The 20,042-nt window shown below is 38.4% G+C and overlaps 4 protein-coding genes across 7 annotated transcripts; 2 read left to right on the top strand and 2 right to left on the bottom strand.

Annotated features, from left to right (window-relative positions):
* Positions 1 to 767: 767 nt before the first annotated feature.
* On the bottom strand, positions 768 to 4,796 carry lyar (Ly1 antibody reactive homolog (mouse)). The gene is made up of 11 exons (XM_077604014.1): positions 4,315 to 4,796; positions 4,123 to 4,237; positions 3,939 to 4,046; positions 3,725 to 3,811; positions 3,352 to 3,643; positions 2,907 to 3,212; positions 2,464 to 2,769; positions 2,024 to 2,329; positions 1,830 to 1,889; positions 1,135 to 1,220; positions 768 to 1,028 (listed from the first exon to the last, which is right to left on the bottom strand). Exons 1-11 carry the CDS (start codon positions 4,437 to 4,439, stop codon positions 891 to 893), a joined length of 1,929 nt encoding a protein of 642 aa, XP_077460140.1. The 5' UTR covers positions 4,440 to 4,796; the 3' UTR covers positions 768 to 890.
* On the top strand, positions 4,757 to 11,882 carry zbtb49 (zinc finger and BTB domain containing 49). 3 transcript variants are annotated; one of them, XM_077604011.1, is made up of 8 exons: positions 4,757 to 4,956; positions 5,313 to 5,474; positions 6,171 to 7,270; positions 7,347 to 7,393; positions 7,486 to 7,559; positions 7,638 to 7,720; positions 7,821 to 7,982; positions 8,550 to 11,882. In XM_077604011.1, exons 2-8 carry the CDS (start codon positions 5,323 to 5,325, stop codon positions 9,281 to 9,283), a joined length of 2,352 nt encoding a protein of 783 aa, XP_077460137.1. In that variant the 5' UTR covers positions 4,757 to 4,956; positions 5,313 to 5,322; the 3' UTR covers positions 9,284 to 11,882. The 3 variants fall into 3 exon arrangements, with proteins under 3 accessions (XP_077460137.1, XP_077460139.1, XP_077460136.1); XM_077604013.1 differs by having other exon boundaries at positions 5,288 to 5,474; positions 8,568 to 11,882; XM_077604010.1 differs by having other exon boundaries at positions 5,288 to 5,474.
* An 815-nt stretch (positions 11,883 to 12,697) lies between these two features.
* synpra (synaptoporin a) lies at positions 12,698 to 17,609 on the top strand. The gene is made up of 6 exons (XM_077604015.1): positions 12,698 to 12,885; positions 12,999 to 13,064; positions 15,318 to 15,442; positions 15,981 to 16,179; positions 16,353 to 16,544; positions 16,624 to 17,609. Exons 1-6 carry the CDS (start codon positions 12,868 to 12,870, stop codon positions 16,873 to 16,875), a joined length of 852 nt encoding a protein of 283 aa, XP_077460141.1. The 5' UTR covers positions 12,698 to 12,867; the 3' UTR covers positions 16,876 to 17,609.
* A 206-nt stretch (positions 17,610 to 17,815) lies between these two features.
* On the bottom strand, positions 17,816 to 19,754 carry thoc7 (THO complex 7). Of its 2 annotated transcripts, XM_077604018.1 has the most exons (9): positions 19,585 to 19,754; positions 19,421 to 19,478; positions 19,101 to 19,221; positions 18,754 to 18,881; positions 18,606 to 18,692; positions 18,449 to 18,506; positions 18,257 to 18,323; positions 18,110 to 18,179; positions 17,816 to 17,959 (listed from the first exon to the last, which is right to left on the bottom strand). In XM_077604018.1, exons 2-9 carry the CDS (start codon positions 19,440 to 19,442, stop codon positions 17,898 to 17,900), a joined length of 615 nt encoding a protein of 204 aa, XP_077460144.1. In that variant the 5' UTR covers positions 19,443 to 19,478; positions 19,585 to 19,754; the 3' UTR covers positions 17,816 to 17,897. The 2 variants fall into 2 exon arrangements, with proteins under 2 accessions (XP_077460144.1, XP_077460142.1); XM_077604016.1 differs by lacking the exon at positions 19,585 to 19,754 and having other exon boundaries at positions 19,421 to 19,567.
* Positions 19,755 to 20,042: the final 288 nt, after the last annotated feature.

Genomic DNA, 20,042 nt, shown 5'->3' with positions numbered 1-20,042 from the left:
ACGTCACACAAGCGACTGGTGTAGTTTTTTAGTGATAGCACCGAACTGCCCCGGAAGTGTGTGAACAGTATCGCAAGTAGATAAAATTGGATATATAGTTTCGACATCACATGGCCCATAATATGAATATACCTCCAAAAAGCTTCAGGTCATGCAATTAATCCAAGAATCCAATCTTGATAATCCAAATTAAGATGGGTTTAAACATTTAGAATCAATACTATACAATGTCCCATTTCAGGACACTACACCACCAAAGTACAGGCAGACTTGAGTAACAGTTTCACTAATACCCAAAGTATGCAATCTACAATTTCAGCTAAGAACCTGAGCAAAGAAAGAGCATCAGTGTTAAACCTACTGGGATTAGAAAAGCTTCATAAAGCATATTTCCTGCTTTTGCTACCTGTGTGTTTCTGTACGCATGTGAAGGCTGCACATTCTAGCACTGAAAAATCAGTTCGCATCAAAAATTCACCTTAGGCTTCCACCATCTTCTATGGCGCTTCTGTCTGGCTAGCCAGATGAACTTCGTAGCACATGCTGAGGAATGTGCATTAACTTTGTCCTGTGTAAGAGTCAAATTTACCTCAGGTGCACCTCTCTAATTTCCCTTCCCCCACAAAATCCAATCCCACAGGTAAATTACAATTTCCCAGCCTTGGAATGTTGAGGAACACACCCAACTCTCACATTTGTCATTTTCTGCATGAATGAAATGCTATAAAGCAATGTGTTGATGACAGCGTCAGTAAGGACTACAAGACTACTAAAACAACAAACAGTTTAATACTGAAGATCCTATATCTTTGTAAAGACAAATGGATGACTCACAACCTGTAATATTTTGAACATTAAAATGACATGCCATAGAGACTGTCTGTGCTAGTTCATATTACAAGACTAACTCTGTCCTCCAAAACTTTAAATTTGGGATTGTTATTGACTTTCTTGCTGAAAAGTGCAAGGGCCTCCTCCTTTGTCTTGAAATTCCCATCGCCAGTGGTAGAGAAATAGGCTGCAATAACCTGAAAAATGAATTCAATTTTTGCATTATACACAAAACTTTATCAGAGCAAATTGTGGTCAGAGGGCAATCAATGGTAAATACTTTACACCTAGATCAATATTCACCTTTTTCTCGAGTTTCTTCACTCGCAATTCTTGTTTTGGTGAACTTCTCAATACTGCCTTGATGGTTTCTTTCCATTTGAAGGTACCTATGAAGTATTCGAATGGACTTATTAGCACTGGAGATGCAAGGATTCTGTACGACAATGACAATACTACTCAATTTTCTGAGGTCCACAATTAATGACAGTGTTAAATGTATGTTTTTAAAAGTATACGTTCTAATAGCATTTGCAACAGAATCAGAATGTTTTTTACATGTTTACTGGATGGATGAAAAGTTCACCTCCACTATGTGATATAAATGTTGCACTACGTGTTATAGCTTGCTGTTGTTAAAAGATAAACTGTCACGAAAATACTAATACTTTACCTCGGAGAAAAAATAATAAAACAGTTGTCTATTCATTTTGGGAGTGAATGGAGTTGTCAGAAAGCTGATTTGTAATCTATTAATAAAGTTTGACGGACCTAGCTGACTGTTTTGTTGACATTCCCTTTAGCACAGCACCGTCTAATGGATGCATAAAGGTAACCCCGCCTTCTAATGTACCTTATATATGGAAAAAGTTTTAAAATATGTCATTCATTGAAGGTGCACCTTGTAGTGCAGAAAATAAGGTCCAATAAAGCTTTGTCACAAAAAGTCCTCCTTGTCCTATATATATATGGCATCTTGTGTTAAATAAAGAACATACCTTTGGAATCTGCTAAAAGATCACTATGCTCAGATAAAGTGGTCTCCTCTGTTTGGTCACCTGGGGAAAAAAAATCAAGCAAGAACTCAATTGATACAAAGTTGCTAATGTAAAGCAACTGTACATATTAGTAGTTTCCTCCACATATCACACTGTGTACATTGAATTTATGTAGCCCATTATGCATGACTTACTTTTTATTTCCTTGCTGGGCACTTGCTCATGGTTCTCATTTCCAGTTTCTTCACAACCATGTGATCTCTTTTTTTCCTTCTTTTTCTTTTCTGCCACTGGTTCTTCCTCAACTATTGGCATTTCTGTCTTTTTTGATTTTGAATGAACTTTCCCATTTTCCTGTTGAGGGGCTTCTTGTTTTTTTAACTTTGTTTGCTTCTTGTCTGAATGCCCATTCTGCTTTTTATTATCGCTATTCATTTCATTTGGAATACTTGGAACCTTGTTTTCCTGCTTAGATAAAGTGGCCTCCTCAGTTTGGTCACCTGGGGAAAAAAAATCAAGCAAGAACTCAATTGATACAAAGTTGCTAATGTAAAGCAACTGTACATATTAGTAGTTTCCTCCACATATAACACTGTGTACATTGAATTTATGTAGCCCATTATGCATGACTTACTTTTTATTTCCTTGCTGGGCACTTGCTCATGGTTCTCATTTCCAGTTTCTTCACAACCATGTGATCTCTTTTTTTCCTTCTTTTTCTTTTCTGCCACTGGTTCTTCCTCAACTATTGGCATTTCTGTCTTTTTTGATTTTGAATGAACTTTCCCATTTGCCTGTTGAGGGGCTTCTTGTTTTTTTAACTTTGTTTGCTTCTTGTCTGAATGCCCATTCTGCTTTTTATTATCGCTATTCATTTCATTTGGAATACTTGGAACCTTGTTTTTCTGCTCAGATAAAGTGGTCTCCTCGGTTTGGTCAGCTGGGGAAAAAAATCAAGCAAGAACTCAATTGATTGATACAAAGTTGCTAATGTAAAGAAATTGTACATATTAGTAGTTTCCTCCACATATAACACTGTGTACATTGAATTTATGTAGCCCATTGTGTACGACTTACTTTTTATTTTCTTGCTGGGCACTTGCTCATGGTTCTCATTTCCAGTTTCTTCACAACCATGTGATCTCTTTTTTTCCTTCTTTTTCTTTTTGGCCACTGGTTCTTCCTCAACTATTGGCATTTCTGTCTTTTTTGATTTTGAATGAACTTTCCCATTTGCCTGTTGACAGGCTTCTTCTTTTTTTAACTTCTTTTGCTTCTTGTTTGAATGCCCATTCTGCTTTTTATTATCGCTATTCATTTCTTTTTGAATACTTGGAACTTTGTGTTTCTGCTCAGATAAGGTGGCCTCCTCGGTTTGGTCAGCTGGGGGGAAAAATCAAGCAAGAACTCAATTGATTGATACCAAGTTGCTAATGTAAAGCAACTGTACATATTAGTAGTTTCCTCCACATATAACACTATGTGTACATTGAATTTATGTAGCCCATTATGTATGACTTACTTTTTATTTTCTTGCTGGGCACTTGCTCATGGTTCTCATTTCCAGTTTCTTCACAACCACGTGATCTCTTTTTTTCCTTCTTTTTCTTTTTGGTCACTGATTCTTCCTCAACTATTGGCATTTCTGTCTTTTTTGATTTTGAATGAACTTTCCCATTTGCCTGTTGAGGGGCTTCTTGTTTTTTTAACTTATTTTGCTTCATGTTTGAATGCTCATTCTGCTTTTTATTTTCGCGATTAATTTCATTTGGAATAGTTGGAGTTTTGTTTTTCGCCAGAGGTGCAGATGCGGGCTATGAAATGATAAAGTAATTAGTATTGGGAGAAAATATCATCAAGAAAACTTGCAAAATATGGCATTTACAGTCACTTACAATCTCAGACGCTGAGTTGAGGATGGTCCACACTTCGCCAACTAGTCTTGGGTCCTTAATGTGTAGCCAGCTATTAGAAATCCATGCCTGATGGAAAATTTCACAGCAATTAGATCCCACTGGCAAAGTCCGGATACTTAGGACAACTATTCACACAGACATTCAAACGAAGCATCCCATGTGTTGACATTCAAATTCCAATAATTGTACCCACCTCAAATTTTCGCTTTTTTCTTGGAACATTGTTAAACGTACTGATTTGCCTGAGCACATATTTCAACTCCTCACTGACTCCTGGGTTGTTCCTGGCTTCACTGATTTTCTGAAACAACAGATGATCTTTGAGTGAATATATTTATTATCAAACAATAACATTCAGCTCAGAGGTTGACTTTCACCTGGATCCATTCATCCTGTTTCGCATGCAATTTGTTTGATTTTGCCTGATAGTCTTTTCCGCCATACTTCTCGGCTTCGCTGATGCATTGGACGTGATTTTTATAATCCTCGCCCCTTTAAAACACCACGACATGATAATTCACGAGTAGTTCGTTATGAAAAGCCAAGTGTAAATAAACACCAATGTTTACCGGAACTCTTTTCCACAGTCAATGCAAGACAGAAGAATCTGGCGGCCCCAGCACTTGAACACGTGTTGTTCCACCTGGGCTTTCTTTATGGACTCGCCACAAGAATTACATGTAAAGAACACCATCCTGAACGACTCCCTTGTCTGCGTACACGTAGATTAAATTTCGAGTACTACAATATCCTCTCTTCCTAGTTAAAGGCTGGTAACGTCGATTGTATATGCACAGATGGGAACAAGGCTTAGCCAAACAGGTATATCACGTTACTTAAAACAAAACGTTGTAATCAACGACATTCAAAACGCAGGAAATAACGCGCGGCAGATTATAAAAGTAAAAAGTGTTACCATAGTCCACCAATCTAACTGTGTACCTTTACATACTCTTAAACGTGCTGCAATCTAGAATTGCGACGCTTTCAAACGTCCGTAAGTGTACACGTAATACGAAACTAAGTTCCGACCTTTCGGACCCCGGGGTTGCTCAATTTGAACCGGCGGTGTCATTAACAATCGCCATAACCATCATTGGGTGCATTATATGTTTAATTCTAATGTAAAACGTGGGAAAAGATACTTTTATTTATAAAAAAAAGCAGGAACTACGGATCTCAGCATGAACCGAGGAAACGTTGGTTGAGTGGTGAGTTAAATATCATAAAAGAGGAAAACTCCCTCAAATGTATGTTGATTTTTAATCCAAAAATTGCGAAAAAATATTGAATTAGCTTTTCAGTCTTGTCAGATAACATTAAAACTGTGGTGTATTGCATAGAAAATTAAATTGGTGGCTAAGATTTGTTGTTAGCATGCTAGCTCTTTCTATCTATGTGTAGAAGACTACAAGCTGTTATTACAGTCATGTCTGATATTCAAACAACGTGCTAATGCAATAGGGGTTTAATGTATGTATTATACATTAGAGTAATACCAGTCCTTGACTTAACAATGTTTGTTTTCTTTACTTCTGCTAGTTTTATGAGCAAGTGCTTCTTACAGATGAGTGAGCATGGACACACTATCCAGCCACAGCTCCTACTTGCTCCAGCAGCTCCAAGAGCAGAGGATTCAGGGAATGCTCTGTGACTGCATGTTGGTGGTCAAAGGGGTCTGCTTCAAAGCACACAAAAATGTGCTGGCAGCTTTCAGCTCCTATTTCAGGTATGCAACGTTCATTGCTTTAGTGCTATATGCATCAAAAAGTTAGTTGTGCGAGGAAATTATATGGTAGTCGTGCCAAATATTTACAAGATATTTAACAAAAAATAGTAGTAGGAGGAGAGGTAACAGCTATACAGTAGTTTTGTTGTTGTTAGAAAAATAATTTGTTCTATGAGCAATGTTCCCTCTAAGCTGCGCGCGTGCGCAATTGCGCACTACTCTCGTCTTCTCTGCGCACAGCAAATCATATGGAGCGCACAAAATAAAATGCCAAATTTTTGTTTTTTTATTTTTTTATTTTTTAGCTGTGAGCCTGACGCGCGAACCACTCATCCGCCGGGCCGCCCATTCATAGATATTAATCATTACATTTTATTATTACTAAATCATTTATGTGTAGTAGACATGCACCTGCTTATGGCAGGTGTGATACTGGTGTGTGCCCATAGCAAGCAATGATGATGTTGCTCACACCGGTACTCAGTGTGCTCAGGGAGGTTGTCTTTCTGCCCAGACAAACAAAAAAATAGAGGGAACATTGACTATGAGTACATTTGCCTCTTCTATAAGTGCCTGTACTTTCTTATGTAGTAATTGATTTTTTTGTCCATGTACAATACTCAACAAGACAGGACTACTTCAGATATGAATAAAGTGCAGATTGCCTGTAATAATTTTCCTTCTTTATTTCTTCAGATCTTTATTCCAGAATTCCCCAAGTCAGAAAAATGAAGTCTTCAATTTGGTTATCCAGGATGTGAGTGGCATTGGCCAAATATTAGACTACATGTACACCTCCCATCTTGACATCAATCAAGATAATGTACAGGCACTCCTTGACATCGCTCAGTGTTTGCAAGTTCCAAACGTCCTAACCATGTGTAACACATTCCTCAAGCCTTGCCCCCCACCAGTGGAAATCCCATCATTTTCTCTACCAGCCATGTTGACTTCGGATCATGACTGCCTCCTAGGAAGCAGCCTGCCTAATGATGTGGACCTCCAATGCCCCACTGAAGTACCAAGACCTAGCTTCATGGAGCAAACAAAACAAATGCCTCTACCTGTGACTAACAGCACCCCAAGTGACTCTGGTAGCAGCTCCCAGCCACCAGTAGAAAAACAGTTAGTACACGGTTACAAGCTTCGCAATTTCAATAGTAAGCAGTACTTCAAACAAAGTGCAATTCAGGCCTCAAATCGAGGTCCGGGCCCTTTAGTTGTTGTGGAGGAGTCACAGTGTGAGCTCAGACTCAATCAGCAAAGCAACAACTCGCATTTATCCTCAGGAACTGCAGTTCAGGCCACCCCACCTTGCACATCCTTGGCAGCTGACAAAAGCCATGTTTCTGCACTGACACCCTCAGATAGTTTAAACACCCCCAGCTCTGAGCACGCAGACACCATGCTCAATGTCCCAATGCGCCCAAAGAAGACAGTGTATCTAAAGAAATACAACTACCTACGTTCGCAAAAGGCTTTAGAGGAAATGTTTGCAGAATCTGTCAGCGAACCCCTCCTTAACTGCCCCAAAGGCACTCATCAAGAAGATTCTGCAGTCCATATTTCCACTCAAGAATCTCCTGTTGAAAACCTCATTACTGTCAGGGAAGACTCACCTAAAACACTACCAGATGCTGAAATTCCCAGGCCGCCACCCACAAACCAAGAGGAGCGAAGACTGCAGACTGTACCCGAAGCACTACTGCCAACGGGCCATAAATATTCCTGCAACGTGTGTGGGAAAATCTTCAAACACCCAAGCAACCTGGAGATGCACAAACGCTCACATACTGGTAATGCAATGCTTGTAAGCAGCTTAATTTTGTGTTATAATTTGTACAGTATTTTATTGTTATAACCATTCTGCAGGTGAGAAACCCTTTGAATGTAACATTTGCGGGAAGAATTTCTCACAGGTATTTTAAAATCCTCAATTTGTAAATTGTGGTTAGCCCTCTTTATTGACTTGTTTTAATATTTTAATAAATGTCCTTTTTTTTGCTCCAAGGCTGGAAATTTACAGACACACTTGCGGCGGCATTCTGGAGAGAAACCCTACATCTGTGAATTGTGTGGCAAATGGTAGATGGCATCAAACAAACACGTTTTTAAAAATCATTTATTACATGTATGATGTGAAATATGCCTACCTCTACCTAGCTTCACTGCATCTGGGGATGTCCACCGTCATAAGGTGGTGCACACGGGAGAAAAGCCACATCTATGTGACATATGTGGTCGAGGTAGGTCATATCTCTGAACTTCTCCAATTGGCATCATATCCACATGTGCAGATTGAATGAGAATACTTTGTGTAATTTATTCTTCTTTAATGTTTGTAAGGATTCAACAACTTGAGCAATCTCAAAGAACACAAAAGGACACACACCACAGACAAGACTTTTACTTGTGACCAGTGTGGAAAATCGTTCAACACACACAGGAAACTCTTGAAACACAAAGCCTGCCACGGTGGGGAGAAACCACACAGTTGCGCCACCTGTGGTAAGTCGATCTTTTTTGAATCAACATTTTCAGACAGGTGCACATGTGCAGTATACATACTGAAATTTGTACAATGTGATTTTAATAGACCACCAAAAATTTGAGACCAGGTTTGGTTAAGCATCTCTTCATTCATTTTCTTAACATCTAACTTCAGGTTCATGTACTACACTAGCATATTTTGGTCTTTATTAGTAAGTCATCTTATTGTGGGGTTGCCAAAATACTAAGATTGCCACTTTGGCATATTTGTACACAATTAAACCTTACTAGCAAACTACAGTGCAGCAAGAGGGACATGTCTTAGGCACAAGATGAAAACAATAGTAGTGACCCTTTTACAAAAGATATCAAATCAATGCTCAATTAGGTTTTAGGTATTTTGTTAGTGCTTCAAAATCCTTGGTATCCAGTTTAATGTCCATGTAATAGTCCACTCATTCACCTCATTACTTCTGCTTGTGTGCTGAGACAAAGCAAGATTAGTGAGGGATTCATGACCGTAAAGATGGATCTCAAATAAATGCTCAAACTGAATTCTCTGCTGTCTTGTGACTATGTCATAAGTATTCTCCACCCGTGCAGGGAAATGTTTCGTCGGCTCAGGGGACTTGCAGCGTCATATCCGCTCTCACACTGGAGAAAAACCCTACCGTTGCAGCACCTGTGGAAAAACCTTCACTCGTTCAGCCATGTTGCGGAAACACAGTAACATGCACTGCAAGGGTGCAACAGCTGATGGCGCCATAACAGACAATTCTGAGCAGCCGCTGAGCTCAGAGGCAGGCCTCTCGCTGAGCAAAGCTGTGTGCCAGACTGATGTCACAAGTGAACAGACTTATTCTGCTCTGATGCCTCACGGGGGACCTGAGAAGCCATCACCACATCTTGCTTCACCCCCAGCACCCCATGTTGAGAGTCCACCTCTAGGTATACAACTTAGTCCAGCATCTACCCCAACCTCCCTTCCTGAGCTACGATCCCTTGTACCGCACCAGCTCCTCGCTACGTCCCATCAGGAGAGGAGCACTGCACTACCTGGCCCGGATCAAATGAAGCTACCCAAAGCACATGTTTCACCAGAGGTTGAATACGGACCTTATGTAGAGAATGGACCAATGGGAGGTGAGATGGGAAGAGGTCTGTTAGGCAAACCTTATCTGCCTGTTCAAGACAACTACTGTCCTAGTCGATCTAATAGTGGCTTGTACAGGTCCAGTGAAGGCAACTTCATATCAAGTGTAACCTTGTGGGGCATTGCAATGAAAACCTTGCAAAATGATAATGAAATGGATCAATAACAGTTTACAAATAAATGACATTTTAAGAGTTCTAGCCAAAGAGGCTCTGGTGGTCCCCTCACAACGTATTTGCCCAGAGATGTAACAGAGCATGGGGTCTTTTCATGCTGTTATTTATTTAAACCCCAAAATATTTTTTAGGTGATCATAAATACATGTTGGCTTTTTTTCTAATACATCTAAAACATGCCTACCATCCAACCAATATCGGCAGTTTATAAAGACACAAACAACTTTGTCACTTGTTAGTCAATGCAGCCAGTATTATCGCGGTGTCTAGCAGTGCTTAAGTACTAGCTACAAAGTACATTACATCCATCACTGGTAGAGTTTGGTGCGCAGGTGAGGGGCGATTCAAGCTCTTCTGTAGCCAAAGTTTCTTGCTTACAGTAATCTGTGCACCGTTGTACTAGGTGTCATGAAAGTCAAATATTCACATATTACCTGGCACGACAAAAATATTTTGAGGATTTTTGGTTTGTTTTGTGACTGGTGTTGTAGGAACAGAAAACCAGCATGTGCATTTCATGACAGGAATGATAACACTGTACTATAAGGTATTGTACTTTATACCGAAGACCACGCCCATTTTATACACGGACATGCACTGAAGGATGTCCTGTTATTTTTCTACTCATCGGATTGCCCATTGTTTTGTATAGTAGCTTGACTAAAGTAGACTGAAGGAAAACCAGTGTTTGCTCAGTCGGAAGCGATTGAGCGTTGGAGAAGCCAGTGCGCATGCGCATTAAAAAGGAAACGGAAGTCGAATGCGGAAAATCAACTTCCAAAGCGTTTCATTTTGCATCATTTCCATGGTAAGTAATGACTTATTCATTCTAGGGGACGTAATTCTTCTATTAATACTTATTTTTTCAGTCTCATTTAAATGTTTTGGTGTATTTGCTTTTCTCTAAAGAACACGCTCTGATGAAAATACAGTGGCACCTGTTAACCAGTACAATGGACTAAATTTGCGCATCACTTAGGCAAACGATACGCTAGTTTATGCTTCATAGTCACATTGTTATTTTTCAAGGATCAGTTTTTGTCCAAATCTATTACACATGGTAACCTACGTCCGAATTCAAACAATTAAATGCGTATTAAAAGGATGTCGTACTGTTGTAACATGATTATTAACAGCACTTCATTTCTTCTGTTCTTCCAGTGGCATGTTCATCCTCGGAATAAAGTATTTTTCCACCTTCAGCTCTGATCGTATTGTTAGGCTAGCTGCCCCGAGTGAATGAATATTATTACGTTCCATACATCTGTGTGTTGGGGAAAATGTGTGAAACGAAAGAGCTCTCTGAATTTCAGCGTGGAACTGTCATAGGATGCCACCTTTGTGACAAACCTGTGAGTGAAATATCTTCTCTCCTGGATATTCCAGAATCAATTGTAGTGGATGTTATTGAGAAGTGGAAGCAATTGGGACCATCAACAACTCAAAGAAAAGGTGGCCGACGACGTAAAGTTACATCAGGGGAATAGCGTTGTTTGTTAAGGAAGCCTTGCCCAGGTTGCTGCATAGACTTCCAGAACTCTTTTTGTATTAGTATAAATAAAAATAAATCAGTACATGCCTATCACAACAGATTTGTTTGACATTATTGACTCAAATCAGCTTAAAATCCACAATTTATTTGACATATTCTCACAAATGTAGACCATTTATTGCAAATGTGATTTGTCATTGGGGATATACAGTTGCCACTTTTTTCATTGATGCAAGCAACAATTTCTTGTACTTAAATTGGAGTAAACCTTTCTTGGATTATTATTACTCGTATCAAAGATTGTTTAAACACTATCCTTTCATCAACATGGCTTCCGATTTAATCAAATATAACACTAGACTTGCAGGTTGGTGCCGTTACTGTATTGTCATGTAAGGGCATATCCAATGTTGCCATGGTGACAGTAAATATTGTCTTCATGTTTCTTCCTCTTCCCAACTTGCTCTCTTTCTCCCCCACCCCATTTTCAGTTTATCCATCAGGCTACAGTTAATCCTCATTATGTACGGTGCTTAACTGGTGCGGGATGACACCAGTGCTACTGGCATTTAGTACAGAATGTTTTTGTTTTTTTTACCAAAGCAGATCCACGTTTTGATATCTATCATGATTTATTGCTTTTAATGCAAATGCTTATATATAGTTCATTAACATTGGAGTGTGACAAATGCAAATGAATGATAGTTTTCCATTTAATATTTGGGTTCTTATCACTTTAAAATGTGTATTATGGCAATGTTTTCCTTTGTTTTAATTTAGAATTAGCTTTGCTTTAAATCTGCATCATGATCACTTGATATAGAGATGCTTTGACATCAGCTCCAACTGAGCATTAATGGCTGCCAGTTTGTTGAGTGTTGCATTGTTGGACGCGATGGCTAAGTGGCTGACCCAGTCTTTCCACTGTAATTCCTCAGCGAGTTTCAAAATGAAATCGGATTTGGCAGGAAAAAAAAGAATGATGATTGTTCATAATCAGTTGCTCTGCATTTTCTCCCAGCTCTCATTCTCAAATGAGCGCATTCAGTTCCACTTGAACCTCAATTGAAAGAAATAAATGGTGTTATTTTAACTGCCATCTGCACATTTTTGCACGCATTTCACGCTCATTGATCATTGTGTCAAAGCTGACTGCAATTTTCACAGATGATATGATACACTGTGTTTTGTCATTTCCTGTGGATTCCATCATTGAAATATCACTAGGTAATCACTATGTTCACATTTTGATGTATTAATGGTGTTGTAAAGAATATTTAATACAGACAATAGTAGGACATCCAATTTTAAAGCTCTGCGGGTTGCGTGTGTACTTTAAACATTGACATGTGTTTGTACAATTTTCTCAGGCATTTTGTAAAGGATATCATACGGATTCCTCCCTGAGCACATCAATTTAGTGGTGAATGTACTTAGCCAATCAGATGCAATGACTCTCTGATGCTTAGACAACCCTCCAGGCAGTGTTTGTGTGTGTGCACAGGATGGAGAATGGAGGAAGGAACACTTGAAAATGGAACAGTGGTGAAGATGTGTTTAAATTAGCATTGCTGTCACAATGTTTTCGAATGTTTATAGTATATAACATTTAATCTACTCACAAACGTTTCATAGCTTCTAATTATTAATGGTGCAATATTCACAGAAATAAATATTACAATTTTCTTAGTGATATATATATATATATACATATATATATATATATATATATATATATATATATATATATATATATATATATATATATATATATATATATATATATATATATATATATATATATATATATGGGGTGAGAACATGATATATATGAAATGCAATTTTTGCAATGTTTTTTCTAATTTGTCTGGTGTTCACATCAGTTTGGTTATCAAGCTTATTATTGAAAATGAGACTGTCACACGAGCTCAACAAGAATGGGAGGGTGATTCGGTTTCTTTCGGATGGAGTCGGAATGTGCGAGCCAAAAGACCCTTTGATGCCATCTCACACTGGATCGTGTCTCCGTTTTCTCTTTGTTTACATCCAATTTAACGAGTAGGACGAGGAGACACAGCTAGAATGGATGCTGCAAATCAGGTCAGTAAATAGCACAATACTTGGGATGTCTACATTTTGTCGTATTATTGCTTCTAGATTAAATAGGTTAAAAAAAACAACTGACATTTTTTGGTATTTTTTTGTATTTGCAGTTAACATCTGTAGGGACATTCCAGGTGCTGAAATTGCCTCTGGGGTTTATCCGTGTTTTGGAATGGGTAAGTAGAATTTTTTTAAAGCATTTGTTTATCCCATGTGTTAACTTAATTAAACATTGTTCCATTACATAATGGGGATTAAAATGCGACGCAGGGACATCGCACCACTGGCCGCAATTCTCACAGTCACATTATGAGTTTCAGCTCAACGATTTCATATGATTAATAAGTGATTTTCACAAAATAGTTGCATTTTTTTAACATGTGGCTCAAGTTTCTCCATGCAGGGGTGAGAACAAAATCTTAATTGAGATTTTTATTTTTGTGGGCATCAGAACTGAGACAGGGAAAGAGAGTGAGAGAGAGAGAGTTAGTGTGATAGATGAATCTGGGCTATGTGGGACAAAAAAGCATTCCCCGTGCATGAAGGGATCAGCTGCAACTAAATTAGTCCTCATTTTGTTCTGCGTTGCTGTTTTAAAAAGATAAGACAAACTTTCTCATGAAGCTGTGTGCTGGTTTCTCCTCTTTACTGCAATTAATAAAGTGGGCTTTACAACTTGGATTAAGATAAATTACATCTATGGTTTAAATGTGAATAGTTTTGACTATGTCCAGTTGAATCAAATCATAAAACAAATTCACTCCATTAAATAATATAGTAGTTTCATCGCAGTTATCTAAACTGCATCCCTGTGTATACTCATGTGTAATCAAATATCAAGGTGTGCACACGTACACAGTATTCCCAATTAAATATGGTGATATATCAATATTAAACGTGCCTTGATATTGTCGCTGTCTTGACCTTGTATGAAATAATATATTGTGTGGAAAATCTAGTTATGGGCCCTGTGATTGGCTGGCCACCGATTCAGGGTGTCCCCGAAGTCAGCTGGGATAGGCTCAAGCACCCCCCTGTGACCCTAGTGAGAATAAAGCGGTTCAGAAAATGAATGATTGAATGAATTTAGTTATGGGTTGGACACATACAGTGTGTAAGCTTCCGCTCAAAAAGGATGCAGCAGGATTTTTTCATCATTACACTAATGCGTACTTTGGTATTTACATTCATTCATTCATTCATATTTTGTATCCTTTATCCTCACGAAGGTTGCGGGGACACCCTGAATTGGTTATTGGTCTTATCTAGAGGCAATTTAACATGTTCAACTAACCTACCATGCATGGAGTACCCAGAGAAAACCCACAGAGGAACTGAAAGAACATGCACAATAAGATCAGGGAACCCACTTGGGATAGAAACCTCGATCTCAGAACTGTGAGGCGGACGTGCCAACCACACTTCCACTGTGCTGAGTGTTTCAAGAAAATGAAAATCTGTTTATAACAACCTTCCTGTAAATTACAATTACTAAATACAAAGTAATGCAATTCCATGTACATAAGGAAAAAGGGAAAAACAGATGTTTGTTCTTCATTTTTGTTCGTGAGCATCTTTTTCTTGCTTTTCCATCTCTCTCTCTCTCTCTGGCTCTCTCTCTCTCTCTTGCTCTCTCTTTCTCTCTCTCCCTCCCTCTCTCTCTCTCTGTCTTACTTCCTGAGGAGCCCAGCTGGGAGAGGCAGATAAACACACAGTGCACAAGGCTTAGCAAACACCCTCCTGCTACAATGCCATGCTTTGCAGTTCAAAGGCTCCTGCCTGAAATGAGAAGGGCTAAACCCGACCGATAAATCACGGGTAGATGAGACAGCTGCAAGAGTGTGGAGGTGGGTGGTTCACAGAAGGAGAGAGATCATTATCATGGGTTGTTGGTAGCACTTAAGTCAGCGCGATTAGGAATCTCCTCCCCTGGCCACTTCTATTTGAGATTGGCTTAGCCAATTCTTGAACATAGAGTGCAGTTCTTTCACAGGATCACAAATCATACCCAAAGCAAGATTCTGAAGTCCACCTTGAACCATGCAGGAAAATAACATTTCCACATCGAGATTCCTTCAATTATTTATGGAATCATTATACTTGTATTGTAAGTAGAGAAACATGATTTAGTTGAGAAGGATTGGATCCTATGAACACAAACACTAGGTTGGAGAATTTTCCTTTGTGCTTCAGCCAATTTGTTACTTTTTGGCTATTCTGAACCCCAACGCCACCATAACTGTAATGTTCTCTCACTTTCTAGTGTCCACTTTAATTTAATTTAGGAAATAGTATTTATGTTACATATTCATTTCATGTGGTTGCATTGCAGAGCTGTGGTTACCAAATCTGCCTTAGAGATCTGAGGTCCTGGTTTCTGGTCGTCAGAGTGAGACCACTTTCAATAATTGTTATTGCCCTCTTTTTAGCTCTTTGCCATATTTGCCTTTGCAACATGTGGGGGCTACTCGGGGCAGCTTCGGATTAGTGTGGACTGCATGGAGAAGGCCAGCAGTAACCTCAGCCTTGCCATTGATTTTGCTTATCCTTTTAGGTGAGACACTTATTTTTTTTATCTGCATGACCTGTTTATATTCTACTGCCTTGTTTCACACAAAAGTTTCAACATGATCCATATAGATATTGCAAATGCCCTTGTTTTAGGGTCTTTACCCTGTTACCTCATTAGCCTTAGGTACAAATGTATACAATTACCCTTTTTTGACACATCAAAGAAGTCTTTGTGTAATTCCAATGCATTTTTATTAAATGTCATATGATCTTTAAGAACTCAGTATTGAAATATATTTCAATTTTAACCTAACGACTATATTTAATAATTATTCTAATAGGTTTTGATTTTCAACGTTTAAGATTACAATTATATTGCATTAAAACTACTGAAGCGTGTGATAAAAAAATAGACCTAATATGTTTTAGATTACATTAGATTAGATTAAAGTTTATTCATCCTGTAAATGGGAAATTCACTTGCTTAAAATTGGTGCTTTTTGCATGAAACTCAATGTTAAAAGACCCACTGCTCAAAAGCAAAAGTTGATCGTATGTGACCACTGTGTATTTTGGATCAGGTTGCGCCAAGTGTTTTTTGAAGCACCCATGTGTGAGGGCATGATGAGGGAGCGTCTTTTTCTCATTGGAGACTATTCATCCTCGGCTGAGTTCTTTGTGACGATTGCAGTATTTGCGTTCCTCTACTCTCTTGTTGCCACTGTTGTCTACATCTTCTTTCGTGACAAGTACCATGAAAACATCAGGGGACCTCTGATTGTGAGTATTTTCAGTCATTTTAATGTAAATGTGTCATTTGGTGCCTGTGGTCCCCTTTGGTAAACATTTATCACTGTGGATGTCTAGGTTTGCAATTTAGCAACCGATGCAGTTATTAGGCTTGCTGAATAATGTTTTCTTTGTGTTTTTTTGTGTGTTTTATGACCATTTAGGATTTTGTTGTGACTGTTGTGTTCTCCTTCATGTGGCTCGTCAGCTCTTCTGCTTGGGCCAAAGCTTTGTCTGATGTGAAAATAGCTACAGATCCCGATGAGGTTCTAGTCCTTATCCCAGCCTGTAAGGATCAAACGAACAAATGTGGATCTGTGCAGGAACCACGCTGGTCTGGACTCAACACTTCAGTGGTGGGTAAACAAACTTGTTAGAAATAGACAATAAAATATAGACCCAGGTTCACACTTATTTCACACTGGTCCTCTACAGGTGTTTGGGTTCCTTAACTTTGTTCTCTGGGCCGGAAACATCTGGTTTGTCTTCAAGGAGACTAATTGGCACAAGGGTGCTGCCAGGTTTGCGGGCGGGGTCTCTGAGAAGCAGATCAGCACCTTCACCCAGCAACCCAATAACCAGGGAAGCTTTGATCAGTCTGAGAGCTACACAACACAATGTGAGCTAAACCAGCCCTCTCAGTACAGTCAGGTTGGAGGTCCCTCCTCCTACACCAATCCAATCTAGTTTGCCTTTTTACACCAGAAAAGGTACTTCTATTAACAGGTAATGGCAACGGGGAAAAAAGAATAATCAAGTGGGGTTAGAAATATTTGTAAAGCTTTCGTCAGGTATATTTTTTAGTCCCGGATTTCATTTGGGGACCTAATTCAGTGTTTTATTCATTCTTGTTTGGATCATCTCCATCTGCTTGGTAATGTTTGGACATGGGTGTATTTTTAATATAAATCTTAAAATGTTTTGTGCATGATGTGTGTCTACATTTTATTTATTTTATTTTGGGCCATGTAGCATAACGGAACATTTGGAAGTCAGGTTACATCCTGACTTTTTAATCTTAACGTATGTTTTAAGGAATAGTCGTTGTTTATGTGACACCAATTAAACACTTAAAGTAGATAATTTTCTTATGCAAAAAAATGTTCGTTATTTCCGCAAGTGCGACAACTTACTGTGAATGTTTATCATGCGTGTGGCATTTTTAACTAAAACATAGGGTTAGCTCAGTGAAAGCATGCTAGGACATCCTGACATATCAAAAGCCCAGCAAAAAAATCATCATTGTTAGTGATATATTTATCGTTACTGAATTTTTATTCCAAACTGACAATCAAGATTTTTTTAATGTTTAATTGATTCTCAAGGAAACTATTAAGTTGCTGTTTGTGCCAAGAATTATGACAAGTGCAACCCTTATTGTATGTATATGCATGTGACAATAAAGCAGCCCATACCTCTTGTCTAGTAATCTTACAGCTCCTCGTTTTCATGCCAACTCGAACTACTATATATTTAAGAAATCAAAACGCACCCTCTGCTGGCTGCTTATTCATCGTCGAAAAGGCTGTAGTATTTTTTTCCTTTTTTCAAATGATTTCAGAATCAATTCTAAACCAAATACAAGACAGCACTGATTTAAATTTCAAAGTGAATAAGGTAAGAGACGTATTTTTTGGCATTTATTCAAAAATACTGAATAAAAACATACAAAATTGTTTCTTTTCATTGTAAATACAACAAATGAGGTTTCATTCGGTGCTCTCTTGTGGGCTCTGCTGATTGCTTTCATCGATGTCTAATTTCTCATCGTCTATGGAGAGAAATAGTGAAATGATTAGAAAAGATCAGCTTGAACATTCTGTCATTAGGTTGGTAAACAGTAACAATGATATAGGTAAAGTTTTAAACCGCGGTGTTGAAAATGACGTAATTTACAAATTTTAAGTCCTTGTTTACTTACTTTCAAGGGTTTGTTGTAGTTCCTGTATGGTACTGAGGAGCACATGGAACTGTTTCTTCCGTAGTTCCAGCTGTAATCAAATCATATTAACTTTATGCCATTTAAATAATACATTGTTTCATGTTTTATTTTTAAAGAGCATATTACCTTTGCATCCACATTCTCCTTTATTTTGGACAACTGCTGGAGTTCTTTGTCTAATGCTTCCAATTGTCTATAAGCACACAATATAATTACAGTAATATTAAAGCCATAACTACGATTACACTCGGAGCAAAGGTTGCTCAAAGTCTGATAATACTTGGGAAAGTTGGGTGTAGATGATAGTAATTAACTTACTTGAGAGTTTCATGTCGATTAGGGTGATGCTGAATAACCTTTGCAAGAGCATCATATTCTGCCAGAGGATGATTAAAAATTGTTGTTAGGCACCAAACACTGCATATATTCAGGTACTGTATACAATGATTGGGAAAAAATGGCTAAATATTCTTACCTTGGCGGTTCTTTCTTACTCTCTTTGCTCTCAGGATTTCTTTTTTGCATTCTGTTATCTTCTGATGAGCTGAAGTTATGTTTTGTTCTGTCATGGACAGAAGGGTAAGTACATTTGGGGGGAAAACAGAGCCAGTAGTAGTATTTACCTATATTTGTGTATATTTTCCCATAATTCTCCATTTCTCTCAGGTTCATATCGTAGACCATCTGGGTCTTTCCCAGTGAGAATTCACATTGGGCCAATGTACCTAGCATCCTCTGGTACTGTGTAAAACTGTCACCAAAACAAAGACACATATCAGGTATACTCCTTCTTGACACCAAGTGTCGGATTAATAAAAGGTATATAGTGATCAAAATATTTTACACAAGTCTTTCTCAAAATTTGCTAAGCGGGAACCTGCTATTGATAATGGTTGATGACTTGTTTTCAAATATTTTGATACAATGAGGGGCATTTCATTGTAAACACCCATCGATCAAGTTTCCTTGCCTTTCGTCCGGTGCCCCCGACGAGTTGCACCACTTGGTAAAGGTTTTCAACAACAAATTGATTCTCCGATCATCCCCAGCTCCGTCGCCGTCGATAAGGAGACGTTTTCGAATGACTTCGTCTGCAAAAGAACCAGAAAAAGCTGCAATGAACATGATCATTGAGCTAGATGCTAGGCGGCTAACCATGCATTTCGAAATGCTGCTTTGATCAACGTTTACCAGGCAAAAAAAATCATCGGCTCTTAGGCAACGACTGAACTTGATTAGATTTTCACAAATGAACTATAATTTAAGTAAAGAATATTGTAGAAAACTTACCATCGGTGACAGAGCCCATCATGCCTTCTGTTTGTAATGTTCTTCTTCTAGCTCGTTACTGTAGAGCAGAAAAATACATCTTTAGTGTGCCTGCCGCCTACTGGCTAAAAAGTATAGAACATTTTGTACAGTCACACTGTCGTAAAATAGAATAGTACATATACATCACGGTTCTGAAAGGGGCTCTTCGACGTTGAACGAAACAGCACAAGGGTAAAGAAAAACTTTCTTGCAGACGCTTTAAATGGAAACATTAACTTCATTGTGTAATTGTCTATCGGCCCTTCAGAATGATCTATGAAGAGAAACAACTGTCATCTGAATGGAGAGAGAGTTTCATCAGTAAGGTTACCAAGAATATTTTTCTGTTCACTTATGAAGTCACCATGTCTTTATACAGTACATACGTTTTTTAACCTAAGCAAAAAAGGTCACTTTTCCAACAAATGGTTAAAATATTGTTTTATTCCCTCTGAATTAACACTGTACACACATACACATAATAAAGTCAGATTAAAAAAAATACTATCCTCAAGTCAGGTATACTTCCAAGTAGAACAAATTACTAGAGTAACTAGAATGTACTTTGTTACTTCCGACCTCTGGAAATGATTAACTGACC

The sequence above is a fragment of the Stigmatopora argus genome, chromosome 6 (assembly GCF_051989625.1).
Source record: "Stigmatopora argus isolate UIUO_Sarg chromosome 6, RoL_Sarg_1.0, whole genome shotgun sequence".
NCBI lineage: Eukaryota > Metazoa > Chordata > Actinopteri > Syngnathiformes > Syngnathidae > Stigmatopora > Stigmatopora argus.
This window is presented reverse-complemented; position numbering and strand designations above follow the sequence as displayed.